General features: G+C 47.0%; 3 protein-coding genes and 1 long non-coding RNA gene across 29 annotated transcripts in view; 2 read left to right on the forward strand and 2 right to left on the reverse strand.

Annotated features, from left to right (window-relative positions):
* TTLL5 (tubulin tyrosine ligase like 5) overlaps window positions 1-4,067 on the reverse strand; it is a 312,036-nt gene extending 307,969 nt beyond the window's left edge. For 5 of the 21 annotated variants that reach the window (XM_082387516.1, XM_082387537.1, XM_082387524.1 and 2 more), the window contains exons 1-2: window positions 3,708-3,850; window positions 2,227-2,395 (exon numbers count right to left, since the gene is read on the reverse strand). In XM_082387516.1, the coding sequence (XP_082243642.1) occupies window positions 2,227-2,300 (74 nt within the window). In that variant the 5' untranslated portion in view covers window positions 2,301-2,395; window positions 3,708-3,850. Of the gene's footprint in view, window positions 1-2,226; window positions 2,399-2,518; window positions 2,649-3,392; window positions 3,686-3,707 lie in introns of those variants that run through there. The other 16 variants (XM_082387512.1, XM_082387520.1, XM_082387519.1 and 13 more) reach the window with 13 other exon arrangements.
* Window positions 1-18,221, forward strand: part of LOC309626636 — a 1,318,538-nt gene that overhangs the window by 1,135,074 nt on the left and 165,243 nt on the right. The gene's annotated exons all lie outside the window — the stretch shown is intronic.
* On the forward strand, window positions 4,201-12,771 carry ERG28 (ergosterol biosynthesis 28 homolog). Of its 5 annotated transcripts, none has more exons than XM_082387580.1 (6): window positions 4,201-4,327; window positions 6,677-6,840; window positions 9,136-9,226; window positions 9,714-9,870; window positions 11,781-11,899; window positions 12,023-12,771. In XM_082387580.1, the coding sequence occupies exons 2-6, from the start codon at window positions 6,708-6,710 to the stop codon at window positions 12,204-12,206; spliced, it is 684 nt and encodes a 227-aa protein (XP_082243706.1). In that variant the 5' UTR covers window positions 4,201-4,327; window positions 6,677-6,707; the 3' UTR covers window positions 12,207-12,771. The 5 variants fall into 5 exon arrangements, with proteins under 5 accessions (XP_082243706.1, XP_082243708.1, XP_082243709.1 ...); XM_082387582.1 differs by lacking the exon at window positions 9,714-9,870 and adding an exon at window positions 10,975-11,027; XM_082387581.1 differs by having other exon boundaries at window positions 4,218-4,322.
* The window catches only part of FLVCR2 (FLVCR choline and putative heme transporter 2), a 64,926-nt gene continuing 61,529 nt past the window's right edge, over window positions 14,825-18,221 (reverse strand). For both annotated transcript variants that reach the window (XM_082387543.1, XM_082387542.1), the window contains one exon: window positions 14,825-16,502. In XM_082387543.1, coding sequence (XP_082243669.1) covers window positions 16,416-16,502 — 87 coding nt within the window. In that variant the 3' untranslated portion in view covers window positions 14,825-16,415. The remainder of the gene's footprint in view (window positions 16,503-18,221) is intronic.

Genomic DNA, 18,221 nt, shown 5'->3' on the forward strand with positions numbered 1-18,221 from the left:
CACAAGAAGGCAAAGTGACCAGAGAGAATTATCCATTTAATTATCCTGAATGAGAATGACCCAAATATAATATCAAATCTCTATTATTTTCTATGACCTAATAGTGATGAGAAGCCTTTCCCCAAAGCTTTACTAATGCTTCAATAATTTTTTTTTCAAATTACATTAAATAATGTAATCTTCTACTTTATAATAAGAAATACACTTTAAATTCAATATAAAATCCAATAAAAATAATGCCTTAACATTTGTATGGCACTTTATCATTTAAAAGTAATTTCATACACATTATCCTATTTGATCCTAACTATATCCCAAAAAACAGCGTGGGAGGGGCTTCCCTGGGTGGCGCAGTGGTTAAGAATCCGCCTGCCAATGCGGGGGACATGGGCTCAATCCCTGGTCCAGGAAGATCCCACATGCCGCGGAGCAACTAAGCCTGTGCGCCACAACTACTGAGGTTGTGCTCTAGAGCCCGCGAGCCACAACTACTGAGCCTGTGTGCTGCAAATACTGAAGCCTGTGCGCCTAGAGCCCATGCTCCACAACAAGAGAAGCCACTACAGTAAGAAGCCGCACACTGCAACGAAGGGTAGCCCCCCGCTCGCCGCAACTAGAGAAAGCCCACGTGCAGCAATGAAGACCCAACAGAGCCAAAAATAAATAAATTAAATTAATTAATTAAAAAAAAGAAAAGAAAAGAAAAAAAACAGCCTGGGAGATATCATCCCCACTTTTCAGGTTATATAGCACATGAATCCTAGTGGACTTACAGAGAATCTTTAAAACTAATGTTACCTTTAAGCCAGATTCTCTCTTTATTCTCTGTGTCAAGTAATAATGTTAAAGGAGGCAAAACATCTAAGTGCTTCAAAATCCAGGAAAGCTAGGTCTGAATCTCAATTTATCACTCTCTACGCATCCCTGAGGAAGTTCTTTGATATTTGTGGGGCTGAACTTACAAAAGTGGGAATAATAACATCTTTAGATTAAATGAGATACAGCAGTTAAAGCTCTTACCATCACCTATAGCAGCTACACTTATCACTATCATTCATTTATATTATTATGAGAATCCAGCAATGAAGAAACTTGACTCTTATCTAAAAGAACTCAGGAAAGCTATGTGTCTCAATAGACTCAGCACAGGCTATAGAATTCTAATGTCCTGCTCCACACTTACTCAAATAACTTCTTTTTTTTTTTTTTTTAATTAATTAATTTATTTATTTTTGCCTGTGTTGGGTCTTCGTTGCTGCGTGCAGGCTTTCGCAGCGAGCGGAGGCTACTCTTTGTTGCGGTGCGTGGGCTTCTTATTGCGGTGGCTTCTCTTGTTGTGGAGCATGGGCTCTAGGCGCGTGGGCTTCAGTGGTTGCAGCACGTGGGCTCAGTAGCGGTGGCTCGCGGGCTCTAGAGCGCAGGCTCAGTAGTTGTGGTGCATGGGCTTAGCCACTCCACAGCATGTGGGATCTTCCCGGACCAGGGCTCGATCCTGTGTCCCCTGCCTTGGCAGGCGGATTCTTCTTTTTTTTTTTTTTTTTAAATTAATTAATTTATTTTTATATTTATTTTTGGCTGTGTTGGGTCTTTGTTTCTGTGCGAGGGCTTTCTCTAGTTGCGGCAAGCGGGGGCCACTCTTCATCGTGGTGCACGAGCTTCTCACTATCGCGGCCCCTCCTGTTGTGGAGCACAGGCTCCAGACGTGCAGGCTCAGTAGTTGTGGCTCACGGGCCCAGTTGCTCCGTGGCATGTGGGATCCTCCCAGACCAGGGCTCGAACCCGTGTCCCCTGCACTGGCAGGCAGATTCTCAACCACTGAGCTACCAGGGAAGCCCTCAAATAACTTCTTATTATCATCATTCTATCATCCTAAAGGCTTTTGAGAAAATACCCAATGTCACAGAATTGAGAGACCTACTTTTCTTCAATATCTAAAAATTTCAAAATCTCGTATGTTAGGAGCTCTGATCAAGAGTTGACTAAGAGCTACTACCTGCAACGTCTAGAGCCGATGTTCACTCATGAACCCAGAAACAGAGCCTTATCTCATTTCAGATAGCTGATGGTCGCCCAATAATAAGATCTTGAATTAGACCATGTATGAAAACTAAAACCAGAGTCAGACAACACCAAAGGAAGGATATTGGGTAAAAGATGATTTGAGTAAAAGAGAACTATTTTCCATCCTGAACGCAAAGGGTCAAAAGCAGGCTTGCTATTACTTACTCTTGGCTTACCGCCTCCTCATCCTCTGAGGATGATGCTGTTTCCTCCAGGTCCCGGGCCATCTCGACTGGCATTTCCTTTAGAGTTTGTCATGCAGTCAGCAGACGGGGGCCTCAGAGACCTTTCCTTGCAGATTCACTGGATCAAACAATTTGGGTGGCACAGATTCCTGCAAGAAAGCCAAATGACCTGAAACACAATGCAGTTGTCTTTTTGTTCATTACTGCTGATGATCTTCCAAGTAATGAAAATGAATATTTATCTAAATAGTGTCAAACCTCTAGAGGCTTACCTTCTTTCACAGTGCTTCACATATGCCACAAAAATCAAGATTTTTTTTTTCAAACATACTGTCTGTCCTCTATGTATTTGAAGAGCTGCTGTGAAGTTTCAGTTTCTCGTTTTTCTTTTACACACTAAATCTAACGTGCAACAAAAGGATACACTTACTTAAGAAAGTCTGAGGTAGGTGGCTGATTGCCTAAAACATAGATTCCTTGCTAGAAAATCCTGACGCGAGTTAAAAATAAAAACGCAAGTATTAAGATCCTTGCAAACATTTCTTTAGATTCTATGCCAAGCACAGGTAAAATACCCTCATGTTTCCGCTAAAACAAATTCAACCACTAAACCAAAAAATGAATATATTCTGCTGAATCAAGGTCATAAATAGCTGGAAAAAGAAAAAACAACTGTCCTTCCACACTCTCAAAAATTATTCGCCCTTACTAAAAATCACAAACTATGATCCAAATATCAAATAGACATTAAAATTAGCAGATTTCTAACTTAAAATATTTTTAATAGAGAAAAGGTACATGTTCATTGCGTGTCTTTTTGGATGGAATAGAAATTACAGGTAAAGAAAATGAAAATGTTTTAATGACCATAATCCCATTACTCAAAGATAACCATTTAATGTCAATCTTTCCAAACCTCATTTTTCTATGCATTAATATATGTGATAAGAACGTAAATAGGGCAAAAAATGCCAATTCCGATAACGATCCTTACACATATTCAGCGAAATGGGCAATATCTAACAATCTAAAAGGCGTTCTTCCGAGTATCCCCAACGGGACCTCTCAGTATTTCCCAAAATGTTGGGAAGTCCCTTAAATTAATACAAAACAAACAAAACCTCCAAGCGAGGAAGGGATGCCAACCTGTCCTAGGCTGCCAGCAGAGCAGGGAGAGACAGGGCGATCGGAAGAAGATTAAGGGCACTCGCCCAAGGAGCGTCCTCGCCCTAAAAGGATCGGGCCCTCAGTCCCACCCCCGGCTCACTCCAATCCAGGTAGGTCCTCAGATGCTCCCTACAGTAAGGACGCGGGAGACTCCGCCGCAGAGATTCAGCCCAGCGCGCCCGGAAGCCAGCAGCTGCTCCCGGACTCTGAGAGGGAAGTGCAGCGGACGGCGCCCGCCCAGACTTGGGAGCGCACCTCCCTCCGGTAGAGGAGTGCGCCGGCGCAGGCGTTTACCTGTTTCATCTTCCCATGGCTCGGGGCGGGCAGGCAGGGACAGCGCTCTGCGCCTACCTCCCTCTTCCTTCCCCAGCCGGGCTCAAGGCGGCAGCCGACCACTGCTTCCCCCGTTACTACAACAACCAACAAGTAACCGCCCGCTCGGAGCCACTGCGCAGGCGCCCGCCACCCGGCGCGGACAGCGCTCGGCTTCGGGCGCGGACAATTGTCGTCACCGCCGCGCAGCGCAGGCGCAGGGCCTTGCTTTCCGCAGAAGTCTTGACTTCTTTTTTCCGCTCTTTTTACCTCCGCCGCAAAAAGATTGGCTCCGAACCTGGAGTTCTTCCGCCACGCTGAACACGATGGGTCACTGCAAGAGCGGCATATCGGGGGTGAGGCTTGGGCAGCGGCAACCGCTGATTGGCAGTGAAGGGGTTCACGCCCCATCTCCTGCTCGAGCAGAACCAGAACAGCCAATCAGAGCGAGGACTGATGGAAACGACCCAATCCTGGAGACTGGCTGAGAGTGGGGGCGGGGACAAGTGGTTCAGGTGGATTCAGGGCTGGAGCTGTGCTGGGGAAGCTTCTTGCTCCTGCTGTTGCTGCTGCTGTTCTTGGGAGTCCAATCGCTAGGTAAGGTGAGTGTGGGGGAGAAGAGGTAGGTGTCTGTGTGGCATCTGACTGAGAGGATCCGGACAGTCTGGAAAAATGGAGGTGGGATAGAAGGAGGATACCAGGGAGGCCACCTTGTGGGGGAAAAGAGGTTCCAGAGACCAAGAGAAGAAGGAGCTGGGAAGATGAAGAAGGCTTGATAGGTTCGGAACTAGTGAATGGATGAACGAATGAGCGGCCACTCTGAGCCTAGCACGGTGCGAGGAACCTTTACTTTCTCGCGTAATTCTTACAATAACCCTTGAGGTAGGTATTTTTAATCTCCATTTTGCAGGTAAGGAAACCTAGGCTGTAAAGTGTAAATTACTTGCCCACGGTCACACAGCTACTACATGGTGGGTCCAAGAAAGGAACCTCTCACTCCCAACTCTACTAACACCACACCTTTGCTTCCCTGGGCCAGGGCAAAATTTGAGTATAGGTGTTGGATGCTCTAGGGGGCCCTCCAAAGCTTTAGGGAAATTGTGCTGAGGGATTGGCAGAGCAGTTCGGAAGAGTGCTCAGGCTCTGCCTTCATCAGCTATCTGCTGGGGTTTCTGAGAGCTTCTGTGAAACGGGCATCTCTTCTGTCAAAGAGGGAGGCCATCCGTGCGGCTTTTCTGACCCTGAGAGAGCCTGAGTCTCCTGCTGAAGGAGGGTGAGAAAACAAGGAGGATGGCGGGGGAGGGGAGTGTGCACATCTTGGCCCATGCTGTAACTGCTTGTGATTCCAGTAGAACCCCATTCTCTCTGGACTTTGACAGAGTCCACTTTTGTGACCCATTTTCACTGAGCGATTCACCCATTGACCCTTCCTCCTCTAGGACTCTTTGTTTTTTGGTGCTTCACACTGTCTTGAGCCACTGCTGACTTTAATATCTGTTTCAGCTGGGTAGTGTAGGAACATAACGAAACATCTACTGCCGGAGTGACAAAGGAAGCCTGATAATTTATCGCCACTTCAGGCCCAAGAAATTAACCTGACAACAGATAAACCATGGGCCAAGAAAACATAACGAAGATGGCAAGAAGCAATTGCATGATAAGATTTTTTTTATCTATGTGGTTTTTACTTAAACCAAGCTGAGTGCTCAGCAAGGGTTGATCTAAGGTTTTGTTTTTTAAACAAAAAGTACATGACCTGATGGTATTTTCTATGCAACTTGAAGACAGAAGTGGCTCTGGTATGCTTGTCTTCCTCAAAAATGGAAACTTCATCAAAATATTCTCAAACAGTGAGACAGTCTTGCAACATATAGACCAACAGACCATGCTTCGTATCTCAGCTCTGCCATCTATTAGCTGTGTAACCTCAAGCAAGTTACTTAACCTCTCTGTGCCAACCCTCATCTGTAAAATGGAAATATTAAGTGTCTACCCACCTTGTTTTAGGATTAAATGAGATAATATATGATAGGTTCTTGGCATAGTGCATGGCATATACAGGTGCTCAATAACTGTTAGCTATTGTAATAGCTAACCCAACACCAACATTGCTGTTTCCTTCTCCATATAATTTTCTTACTAGTTCTCAAGTCACCGCAATTTATTTATTTTTAACTTTTAGATTGTTCTCCTTGTTCATGGAGGATGGTGTACCTGAGAACCAGAGTAGAGAAAACTTAAGGATGTAAATATTGCCCTCACACCATAGATTCCACTCAAATGTACAAGGCTTTTCTGTGCTTGGAAGGATCTGTCACCAGTAGCCAGGCAGGTATCTGTTAGTAGATTTATAATCACCTTTGAGCCACTTGCATTACAAAGGAATGACATGAAACGCCAGGCTAGAAGTAAAGATCCCAGGGGACTGATTCCAGCCAAGAGAAGAGAGTTCTGATTTAGGCTAATATTTTTGGAGAAATTCCTTAGACAAAAATAAGCACTGTGCTACTTATTGCAAAGTATACTGTTGACTCACCACTATTAGTATGACTAAATATTGAGACCAATTTCTGTACGTCTTACACCGAAGTCCATTTTATTTCTTTATAGTGATATTTGTACACCTCCCTTTCTCCTGTTCCCTTCTCTCCATTTTTTCCACTGGTTTTGTCATTTTCACCCACTGCATTATTTAGCCTTTTTCACTCTGGGTAGAGGTCAGCACACTTCGATTTAAGGTAGATATTCAAAGGCAGTGTGCCAACCCTGTGAAGGGTAACTGGGAGTGGATGAGCCTCAGGTACTTGGAGAGGAGTTTATGAAATGATTGATCAAGTAAGCTTAGTACAGCCCTCATGGGTGGGACACAGGTTAACTACAGAGGAGAGTGAGCTTATGGTTGAAGTACACTAACCATCTGTTGTCTCGTGCCCTTTGCCTTTGTTTCCAAGGCAAAAAGCCCTCTCAGATTTGAGGGGAGCCATGAGCCGGTTCCTGAATGTGTTACGAAGCTGGCTGGTTATGGTGTCCATCATCGCCATGGGGAACACGCTACAGAGCTTCCGAGACCACACCTTTCTCTATGAAAAGCTCTACACTGGCAAGCCAGACCTGGGTAAGAAAGCAAAGACCTGCATCCTTTGTGGGAGTGGCCTAAATTGTGGTTCCCAGACCCGGCTATACATTAGAATAACCTAGAAAAACTAAAATCAAACAAAGCACAGGTGGCCATTTCCCTCTCCAGACCTACTTACTGAACCTTTCACCCCCTGGGTGGGGCCCAGGAATCTATCTTTTAAAAACTTCCCAGGTGAATCTGATGCTGCCTAATGTAGCCTTAGGCAGCCGCTAGAGTAAGAGACGTGGTGGATAGCACTTGGTCCTTTTTACCCCCAAGCTTCTCTGAATACCTTTTCATTCATTTTACACTGCCCTAGGCAGCTAGTCTGTACAGAAAGCATTACAAGGGCAAGTGAGGAAACAGTTCCTTGGTGATTCTGTGGTGCCCGACTAGAAAACCATAAAGAAGCTTTTCATATTAGCTCAGCCCCCTTTCAGAAATCAGATCGTGGCGCACATGGTTTATACCCTACGTTGCAGATGGAGAATTACTAATCCAAGGTCTTCTCAAACCATGACATAGACCTGAGAAGATATCCCAAAGCCCTCCAAGTTGGTCTCCCAAATTGAACTTCCGCGGGCACATGGCGGCCTCTCCCAGTGTCCTGAGCCTCTCTGCCGAGAGTGTCTGCACATTGCAGCTTGCGCTTTGTTGCACTGATGTGTGGGGAGCCTTGAGCTGCAGCACCATTTCACAGTAGCTGACAATTCTGTGTCACATTTATAGCTAACCCAGATGCAGGCTCTGACCTAACTCATTCTTCTGTAACATCTGAGTATAAAATGAAACTAAGTAGGCTAAGGCTCACTTTGAACAAAGCTCAAATACAATGGGTGTAAAGAACCTGGAAAAGTGGGCAGGACAGTTCCACTTTTCACCCTCCAGAGCAGTCCTCAGATAGTCCAGGAACCCTGTATAGATTCACAGGGTTTAAAGGTTGTCTGTTCTAGCCCTTTGAATTTAAAGTTGACACAGAGAAGCCCAGGGGTAGAAAATGCCTCCTCCCTCATGACCTGGGGTCTGTCCTGGTACTTTTCTGATCATAGCAGGACCCTGGAGCATCCCGTAGAATTTCACCTGATGCCTAATCTAGTTAGGGTTGGTGAGATATTCCACTTTTATATCTCACTCACTAGAGAAATTTCCTGCCTTTTCATCAGAAGAGCTATCAAAATGCTTTATAAAGAATGTTGCCCTCCAGGGCTAACCGTTAGATATCTGTTTGGTATATGGAATTTTTTCTCACCTTACTACCACCTAAAGGTCTTCAGGGCTGTGAATTTGGTATTGCCGTCTGGTTTTCCAAAGGCCGAAAAATCCTTAAAGCAAAATCCTGAAAGACCTTTCAGTTGTCAACGTTGTCCCTTAAAATTTCTCTTGCTCAGTAGACCAGCAAAGAAAGTATCTTTGCTTTCACCGTTTTGGTATTCCCCCTCCCCACTACTGGATGCCTTAGATCAATGCCGGTACACTAATATCACCAAGGCCAGGGAGGTTTTAGAAAATACCAGGTGGGCCCTGGGCCCACCTCCAGAGTGTATGATTTAACTGTTCTAGTACCCAGGTCTTGGTAGTTTTATAAAATTTCTTCAGTTGATTCTAATAAATGTCCAGGATCAAGAAGCACTGTTATGGTCCATACTCAGGACAAGATATTTAATACAGCAGCGCCAGAATGAAGCTAGCAAAAGCAGAGTGGCCCCAGCAAACACCGAAGAGACAGTGCTTTGTTCCCTTCCCACATGCACAGGAAACCAGCCTGGTTAGGGCTTCGTTCACATAAGATTCAGAAGACCCAGGGACTTGGGTCTCTTAAAGACCAAGTGTGGGCATCTAGATGGGGCCCAGTATTTCTGAGTTATCTCCTGTATCAGCCTTGAAAGTCTGCTGAACTCCTAGGCATCTTGTATTGACAGACCACTCTCCACCACGTTCCCCCAAACCTGTCCGGATCCAGACTCACTGGGCTTCGCCAACACCAGAGCGGCTTCCAGGGCAGAGCCGTAAACTACTGCAACCAGGAGTTACTGCCTAAGTGGGCTGCCTGTTGGGCTCCTACTCTTGGAACTCGCCCACCCAGCTGTAGGCTTTTGAAGAGGAGCTGAGCCAGTTCTCATTCTGGAATTCTTTCCATTCCTTCTAGTTCCCATGTGCAGCACCAGAGCCTCCTCTTTGCCCAGCCAAGCGGAGTTCAGGCCTAGCTCCCTGCCCCCTTCAGTGAAGTAGGAAGGGTTTGGAAGGAACCCTGACCCTCCCTTCTCAACACTCTTGCTTTTTTCTGCTGCACAGTGAATGGCCTCCAAGCTCGGACCTTTGGAATCTGGACGCTACTCTCATCAGTGATTCGCTGCCTCTGCGCCATCGACATTCACAACAAGATGTACGTAAGGAAGGGAAGAACATTAGCTGCCTTCTGTTGGAAATCAGGTGCTAAGCATACACATTGTGGTCCTCTCTTGGAGACCTGTTAATTTTGATACATTAGCCTCGGATGTGGATAATAAAAGGTGAATAGGTTCCATTCCTTCCAGGCCTAAAAAACATAATAGGCCTGAAGGTCTTTAAAGTTTGAAACTTCTCTGAAACTGACATAGCAAACTGGTTATGTCATGATCCAGTAGCCTGCATCATACCCCTCTACTTCTTTACTAAAGAGTCAGCCTTTCTTCTACTAAAGAGGTAGTGTGCTCTTTTTAGAGAGGCCATGACATACCTTATTCTTACATTCCTCCTTGAGAAGCAGGAATGAACAGAAATCACGATCCATGAAAAAATGAGCCCACAAGTTAAATGGTTGTATGCTTATGCAGAGTCAGGAGGTGAGGGTGACAGAGAACCCAGGACTCCTCTGTATTCTGCCTCTTCAGGGGACTCACATGGACTAATGTGGAACAGTTGCAAGCAGTCACAGCCTCTGGTCTAGATAATGTTGTAACCCGTGCCGGCCACTGGAGGGGGCTCGAGCTTTCTTCCCAACAGCAGTCATCACCACAGTCAAGGTGGAAAGTTTGCTCAGGTCCCCAGGTGAGGCCACCAAAACACCAGCTTCATACTAAAATATTTTTGTCTTATCGAGACTCTCAGCATCTGGGCAAGAGAGGAGATAATGATATTTATTGAGCCCCTCTTATTATGCCAGATGCTTCCATCCACATGGCTTTGATTAAGTCTCCTCTTACTAGCCCTGGGAAGCAGTGATTTTCATTGCTGATTCTGTAGATCTACATATAAGAGACCCAATTAATTTAAACTGAGGAAGACTGACTCAAGTGGGATTTGAAGCAGGGCTATTAGCACTGCGATCTCTCCAGCTTTATTTTTTCATATTTTTGAACCTGAAACTGTGGTTTACTTGTTCTAGATTGACACGTATTTTTGGAAGCAGTGCAGTTTAGTGGAAACAGCCTGGGGCCCGAGAATGAAAACAAGAAAATAGGCTCTGGTTTCAGTTCTATTGGTAGCTAGCTTTGTAGCAGCAAGTTCATTATAGACCTTCTCTGCATCTCGGTCCCTTCATGTATAAAATGAGACTGGTGTATCTTGTCTGCCTCTCAGGGTGACTAGGGGAAGTAAGGGCTGAATAATCATTTTAAAGACCTTTACCATGATGAAGAATTGCTGTCAAGTATAAGGGGTATGTCTTTTGCTCGCTGTGCTTTGGGGATGAGCAGAGACAGCTGAGACTTACCTTTACCTCTTTACCCTTTCATTTCCCCTTCACTCAACACAGGACAGCTGCAAATGCTGACTTCCGTTTCCAACGTGTTTTGAAAGCCTGGGACTTTGGTCCAAGGCCTTCTGATATGCACTCTGATTCTATTCCCTCCCTAACTGGAAACTCAAAATCAACTCCCAGCTGCTCTCACTTTCTGAGACAGTCTATTCTCAGAAGTTCTGCCTATTTAATGTGTATATCTCTAAATAAACCTGCTTTCACTTAAAAAAAAAAAAAAAAAAGACAACTCCCATACATCCATATTTACTAAGTGTATAAAAACATGCACAGGAACGATAAAAATCAAACTTAAGATATTCCTCCTGGGGAAAAGGAGGCAGAAGAACGGGATCAGGGTGGGAAAAGGATACACAGAAGGCTTTAACTGAAATCCGTAATATTTTATTTCTTAGAAAAAAGGCATCTGAAGCAAAAATGTCAAAATATTCAGATTTGATGGAGCAAGGTATTGGTTGCATGGGGGTAAATTCTATTATGTATATTTTTTTGTATATTTGAAGTATCTTGTAATTTTTTAAATTTCATAGTTAAAAAAAAAGGTACCAGCAATCTAAGTGGTCCGTCATCCTGTAACCTCTCTCTTCTCCACTTTCTTGTCAAAGCTGAGGAACAAGTTCTCTTCCCATGAGGTTGTCACTGTGTCCTCCATCTGACCATCTTGCTAGGTTAAGATGCAAAATATCCAGCCCACGTTGCGAGAGCATCTAAAGGCCCCAGAAAGGTCCTTGCTACCCTTTCCCCATACATGCCCTTCATTCTATGGCATCCATCATATGAGCACTGACCAGCCCCTGGCCAAACATCTGCCAGGCGGGCTTGGACTAGAGTCAAGCCAATTTGAGTAAGTAGAATACGTAAGCATGATTGATCCAAAATTGTCTACACTGCCTAGGATTGCCATACTCCAGACTCTGCTTTGCTATTGCTGGCTTCACCACCTTGCTAAGACTTGCAGAGGCCCTCTGGTTGCCTGGACCATTCCCCTCTCAGTTTAGCAGTTGAAATCTTCAATTTTGCCCTAGATGTGAATAAATTGATGTGATCAAGCAGCCAGGTCTTTCCCAGGACCAAGTCTCCTTTTTCTTTAGCCATAGTCATTTCCTGGGTTTTGATTTGTGTGTTTCACGTCTGATCAGTGCTTTTCCTCTGCACTGCACAAGCTGTACCTTCAGTCCCATTTCTGTCTGCTCCCCTGTAGGCTCTACCACATCACGCTCTGGACCTTCCTCCTCGCCCTGGGGCACTTCCTCTCCGAGTTGTTTGTATATGGGACTGCAGCTCCCACCATTGGCGTCCTGGCACCCCTCATGGTGGCAAGTAAGCATCCAATGACCCTAGAACTCCTGCAGGAGCTGTCCCAGCCCTAGGGACGAGCCTTATACAAGCAGTATAAGACAATGTCGTGCTTATGTCAGCCACTAATCTTGTCTCTGTATTAAGGTTTCTCAATCCTGGGAATGCTGGTGGGGCTCCGGTACCTCGAAGCAGAACCAGGATCCAGACAGAAGAAGAGAAACTGAGGCCAACATCACCATGTCTGAGACTTCGTCTTCCACCTTTGCTGGCCTCTTCCTTCACCCTCTTTGCTCTTAAATTTCTTTTCTGCTCCATCCTCCACTTCTAGTCCTTTACTTTATTTTTCTTTAATTTAAAATTTTTTAAGATATTTAAATATGCATACGGCAAGTCGGTGCCATTTAAATGTATGTACCATTTAAAGAATCATTTTAAAATGAATACTCTGTACCTCCATCCAAATCAAGAAATCGCCAGCACATCCGAAGCCCACTGTGTGCCCTTCCCCCACCCGCAGCCTCTTCCAGGACCCCTTTTCCAGCCTTCTGCTTTTTTCCTTTTATTTTCACCCGACGATTTGACTTGTATGGTGGGAACACGTGAACTGTGAAACTTAAAGCTGCTGCCTCACCCACACCAGCTGCCACCAAGGGCTGCTTCGAGGGGGTGTCAGCCCAAGTTGGGCTCCTCTCTGCTGCTGGACCCAAGACTCTGAACCATCCAAGGGACAGGCAGTTCTTCTAAGAAGGGCTCCCCTGCAAGTGGGCATGGCTCCTTATCCTTGTGCCTACAGGTGGATCAGGGTTGGAAGAGTCTGGGCTGTTTTTAGACCTTCCGGTCAGCTGTATTTGTGTAATGAGATTTGTAATAAATAGAAAAACCTTCTGCTCTGATCAGTCCTCGTACTTTGGCCTCCCCTAAGCCCAGAGCACCCCTGCCCCTCCTCTGAGGCCTAGCAGAGGAGAATCACAGCTTTCTGCTGATCAGATATACCATGAGTAGGACAACTCAAGACCCAGGCAAACCTGGCTGCCTTTTGTCTCTTGCTCATTTCTTGTGAAGTCAAATCTTCCTCCTCTCCATCCCCACCTTCAAGATTCTGAGTTCACAACTGAACAGCCAGGACCCTCTCTTGTTTTCTTCCCAAGGAAGAAACAGATTCTTGAGAAAGCAGAACCAAGCAGCATAGAAGAAACAGCTGTTATGACCATGAAAAGAAGAACACTGGGGCCCCAGGACAAGGCACTGGAGCAGACTGCTGCCATCCAAACACAACCCCGAGCACCTCCACACTGGCTGGATCCTCATGCACAGCATATAGACGCGAGAGCCCATTCGCTATTTCAACAAGTGTTTATTGAACACTTACTGCCTGCCGGACACTTGGGAAAGACAGATGAATGACCCGGGCAATGTCCCTGTAGTCAAGGAGACAGACTATCAACAAGCCCATACCTGAAAGAACAACTCCAGACAGTGATAAGAACTCTAGAAAACAAGGTACTGTGATCAGGAAGGGGAGGGAGGTGCATAACTTAGATCATCGGGAAAAGCCTCCCTGAGGAGTTGGGATCTGAGTTGAGACTTGAATCGCAGGGATCATATGTCTTAAGATGTGAGGCGGGCACTTAGGGCAGAGGGAGCAGCATCTAGTCTTGTTGAAGGCCTACAATCACTGTGACTACAGGATGGTGAGGTTAGGGAGTGGAAGGGAGGAGATGGAAGGGAGGCAGGGGGCTTGTGAGGGCCCGACAGGAAGCTTGAAGTTGACACTTCAGTTGGGAATTCTCAGTCAGTTAAGGCTCTTCAGGTGAAAATCTTCCCTAAACTAGCTGAACTAATAAAGATAACATTGGCTCACAAAACTGAAAAGAGGATTATAGGCTTCAGGAATGGCTTGATCAGGACTGAGCTCTATTTCTCTGAGACTCTTTTGGCTCTGCCCTCCTACATTGGCTTCATCCACAGGCTGGCTTCCTTTATGATGATTATGGTGCCAAAAGTGGTTGTTACGATTCCAGGCCTCATGTCCCCACCTGGAAAAATAGCTCAGTGGTACGAACCATCTTTCCCTTACCAGCTATTGTAGGAGGCAGTAAGAAAAGGAATGATCTTACAGAGAGTTAACATTTGAGTGGAGGTCCACAGGGAGCCCACCTAAGAAAGGAATGAATGAAAGCATAAGATGATGTGGATCCTCTAGGCATGCACCACAGAAACATGATTCCAGATAAATAAAGACAAGATCCCGAAGGATCTAAAGAAATGATACAGAGTATTTGGCAGACACTATGAGTATAAGATTTCTCTGACGACAGCCCAGGCTTGGCTCCCTTCCCAGGTGGTTTAAAGTGGAATCATAATGTTGTCTCTCCACCTAAGAACTGCTAACAGATACGGAGCCAGAATGCCACAGACACAGTGCAACTCTCTAAAGAAGAAATGTCCAGGAAACTGATCGTTGCAGCCCACTCACGTAACACACATAAGGTAAATGCAGTCTCAAAGGGAAGAGTGGCAGGAAGGGGGACGATTCAGAAGAACTGCAAATGACAAAACTGGATTCCGGCCAGTACGACCTGGTGAGTGACTGCTCTGATTATAGAACAAACATTCCAGCCACCCTTTGAGGCAGAGCCAGAAACCACAGTGGGCTCTCTGGGCAGCAGGCACACTCAGGTGAACCCCCTGCGCGTGGATGCTGTAGGGAAAGCAGTCCCAGTCACATGTCAGACGTCGAGCTGCAGTCCCCCACAAAGGCCAGCTGTCACCTCTGCAGCCTTATCTTTTAAAACTCACCCACTAGGATTGCAGTATCTGTGTCAGCAGAAGACCACCTTCCAGGGTACGGAGCCCACAGGAGCTCCTCCTCTACCCCGAGCCCCTGCCCCTCCAGCCCGCTCCCGCCACCAAAGCCATCTCTGCCCCAATAAATGACAAGGCAGACCACATGGAGAATCTTTTATTGCCTTAAAATATCTGACATTAACAAGTAGAAAATACTAATTATGTTTTTTAAATAAATCAATGGTTTCAGTAAACATTTTGTTGATACATTTTAAGGGACTGAAGAGTAAACACTCTTTATCAAAAAGGCGCCATCACTCTCCACCTCCCCTCCACCCCTACCTCAGTCCTCCCACCAGAAGTGTGAACTTCTTTTATTATGTACAGAATATCTGTACACACAGACACACACAGAGACACAGACACACACACACACACAGACACACACACTTGGCTCCCCTTGGGCAGTGGCTCAAGTACCCCAGCACCGCTGCCACACAGGCTGCTGCAATATGCTGAGGCCGGGGCAGCATAGGGGTCATGATCACGGAACTCAACGCACAGGAGAAATGACCAAAACATCTTATTTTTGGAAATACTACCCAAGCCCATGGGTAGAGCCAGACAGCAGGCAAAGCAGGAGAGGTCAGCTAGGGCTGATTGAAAGGGAATCTCTTTAAATTCAGAACATCTGAGAAAAAATTATTGCTATTAAAGAAGGGGGTGAGGGGAGAGGTGGGGATGCAAATACTGTCCCCATCAGAGATGGAATGCACTTATCTAACCCAGCAGACCCGAGTCCCGTTCAGTGGCCACCTGCTGCCCCTTTCATCTCTCAGAAGCGTGCTGGAGTTCGCAGGGGGGAAGGTATCCAGGTTGGTTTTCACTAAAGGGTACAGGCAGTTAGTTGGCTGGGCTTGCCCTCCGTCTGGAGAACACGTGGGCAGCGTCCAGATGACAGCAGCAGAGGTGACAGTGACACACACACAAGGCCCTAGGCCAGGACATCTATTTTAGAAAAGAACCTTTCCATTCCTAAATCATTTGAGGACCAGAGTCCCCAAGTTCGTAAGCACCCTCACATCCTGAGAAGGTCAACTCTCTGAAATCGGCTTCTCCTTCACAGCCACAGCAAAGTTTTTGTCAAGTTTACTGATGTTTGGTTTGATCAGCTCTTGGGAAAGAGGGTTTGGAGACAGACGCCAACATGAGCCGGGAGAACCTGGTCCCAGAGTCCTGAGGGGTTTGTCCTGATGGTGTTTTCTCTCCCTCCGAACGTTAGCGGTCAGTCTGGTGGCCCAAGAATGACCCTCGTCCAGAGCAGCTGCCGCCCCTTAGAATTGGGCTCCTAAGGGTCTGAAGACACTAGAAAAAGTTAACCTCCGGAGTAAGCTTGCTTTCCGTGATAATTGGCAGGCTCTCTCCCGCGGGATGGGGTGGAGGGAAGGCAAGGCAGCCGGCCAGGACTGACTCCAGGATTCCCTCTGCCCCCGCCCACCAGCTGCCAGACCTAGGTGGGGAGGGGCGGGGAGCCGATCGGCACGTGGTGAAAACTGCAGTCTCCCCCAGGCAGACGACACCAGCTCTGCGGTGGGTTCCAGGCGGAGGCACTGCTGTCCAAGCCCCAGCTATGCCCCCTGGTTCCCTCCAAAAGCTGCTCCGGGGAAGCCCATGGTGCTGGCAGGGAGAGCTGTGCTGGCTGAAGAGGTGGGCGTGGTCCGTGTTCCCTGAGTCCCACCACCTTTCTCTCTCAGAGTTGCTCCTCCAGTACACTAGTGGGGGCTTTGCTGGTTTTGCTCTCCTCCTCCTCCTCCTCCTCCTCCTCCTCCGCAGGTTTCTACAAGGCAAACAAGTGGGCAGCCCTTGGGGTGAAGAGGCAGGGACTCCATCCCGACCGGAGCATCTGCCTGCCAGTGGGTCTGTAATCCGCGGGGAAAACCAGAGTCCCAGGCACTCGGCACCCCTGACAGCGACAAAGGGAACAGGAACAGAAGCTCCGGCCCGGCCACAAGTGTGCTCCCCAGACACACACACCATCACGACAGGATCAAAGGAAGAACAAAAAGGCAGCTTTCTGTGACACCACAGCCACCACGGGCCACCTCACTGCGAGTGCCACTGAGTTCCGCTCACCCTCCTCCCCCTTCTGACAGCCTCAGCCCAGCTGGACGGACCCCCAGGCGGCTGTGCAACGGGCCAGGTCTGCACCTCCCTCAGGACTGCTGACCACCCCCGGTCAGGGGCAGCCCCAGGATGAGGAATACTGTTACCGTGTGCGTGGAACAGATGCAGCAGAGAACTGTTATAAAGGCAGGATGCTTAATGGCATATGTCAACTCTGGGGCTGAAAATAATGTATATATAATTTCCGCATAGAAAAAGAGACTTTGGGTCAGTTTGTCTTCAGTTTTCTTGGGGGCGAATGGCACAGGATTAGAAGAATTTCTGGGTCACACTTGTTAGCTGGGTGGGATTTATACATGAAAATTATTCTGTGAGGCCCCTAGGTGCCAGCGGCCAACTTGGGCATTTGTCTACCGTTTTAGGAACACTTGGCTTCTTCCATCAGGGGCTCATCCAGTTCCCAACAAGGCCTCGTGCACAGGCCCCGCCCCACACAGCCCCCACCATCGAGGCTGGAGGAGCACCTCCAGGGCACGTCAGCTGGACATATGGCACTCCCTCTCCAAGGACACTCTCAGGGCAGCCTGTAGCAGAGATAACAGCGGCAGATCCAGCTTCCTGTTCTCCATCTTGCTAACTTTTTGGCACCAGCTCGGCCTCAGCCCTGAGAAGCCCTCACTCAGGCAGCCAGCAGCCGACTTCAGCCACTCAGGCTGTCTCCTCTCTCTGACACACTCATGCACACGCTCCTGCCTCTTCCAGAGCCATCACCTTGAAATCACAATCAAACAGGGCTTAGTGCCTCTGTGGCCAAGAACTACTAACTGGAAGAAGAATGGAAACCCAAATGCAGACTGTTGCCGTGAAGGTCAGTCATGACCCCCCAGCCAGAAGTTCTGGCTCCTTCTACCAAAATGACACACTTCACTGATTAGAAAGAGCAGCTCTGAAAGAGAAAAGCAAATACCATATGCTAACACATATATGTGGAACCTAAAAAAAAAAAAAAAAAGAACCTAGGGGCAGGACAGGAATAAAGACGCAGATGTAGAGAATGGACTTGAGAACACGGGGAGGGAAAGGGTAAGCTGGGACAAAGTGAGAGAGCGGCATGGACATATATACACTACCAAACGTAAAACAGATAGCTAGTGGGAAGCAGCCCCATAGCACAGGGAGATCAGCTCGGTGCTTTGTGACCACCTGGAGGGGTGGGATAGGGAGGGTGGGAGGGAGGCTCAAGAGGGAGGAGATATGGGGATATATGTATATGTATAGCTGATTCACTTTGTTATAAAGCAGAAACTAGCACACCAATGCAAAGCAATTATACTCCAATAAAGATGTTAAAACAAAAAAAAGAAAGAGCAGCTCTGGCCAGATGCGCTGCCTGCCCTGCGTTCACCTGGAGCTGAGAGTGAATCCCTGTGAC

This window comes from Balaenoptera borealis (assembly GCF_965194805.1).
Source record: "Balaenoptera borealis genome assembly, chromosome: 3".
Lineage (NCBI taxonomy): Eukaryota > Metazoa > Chordata > Mammalia > Artiodactyla > Balaenopteridae > Balaenoptera > Balaenoptera borealis.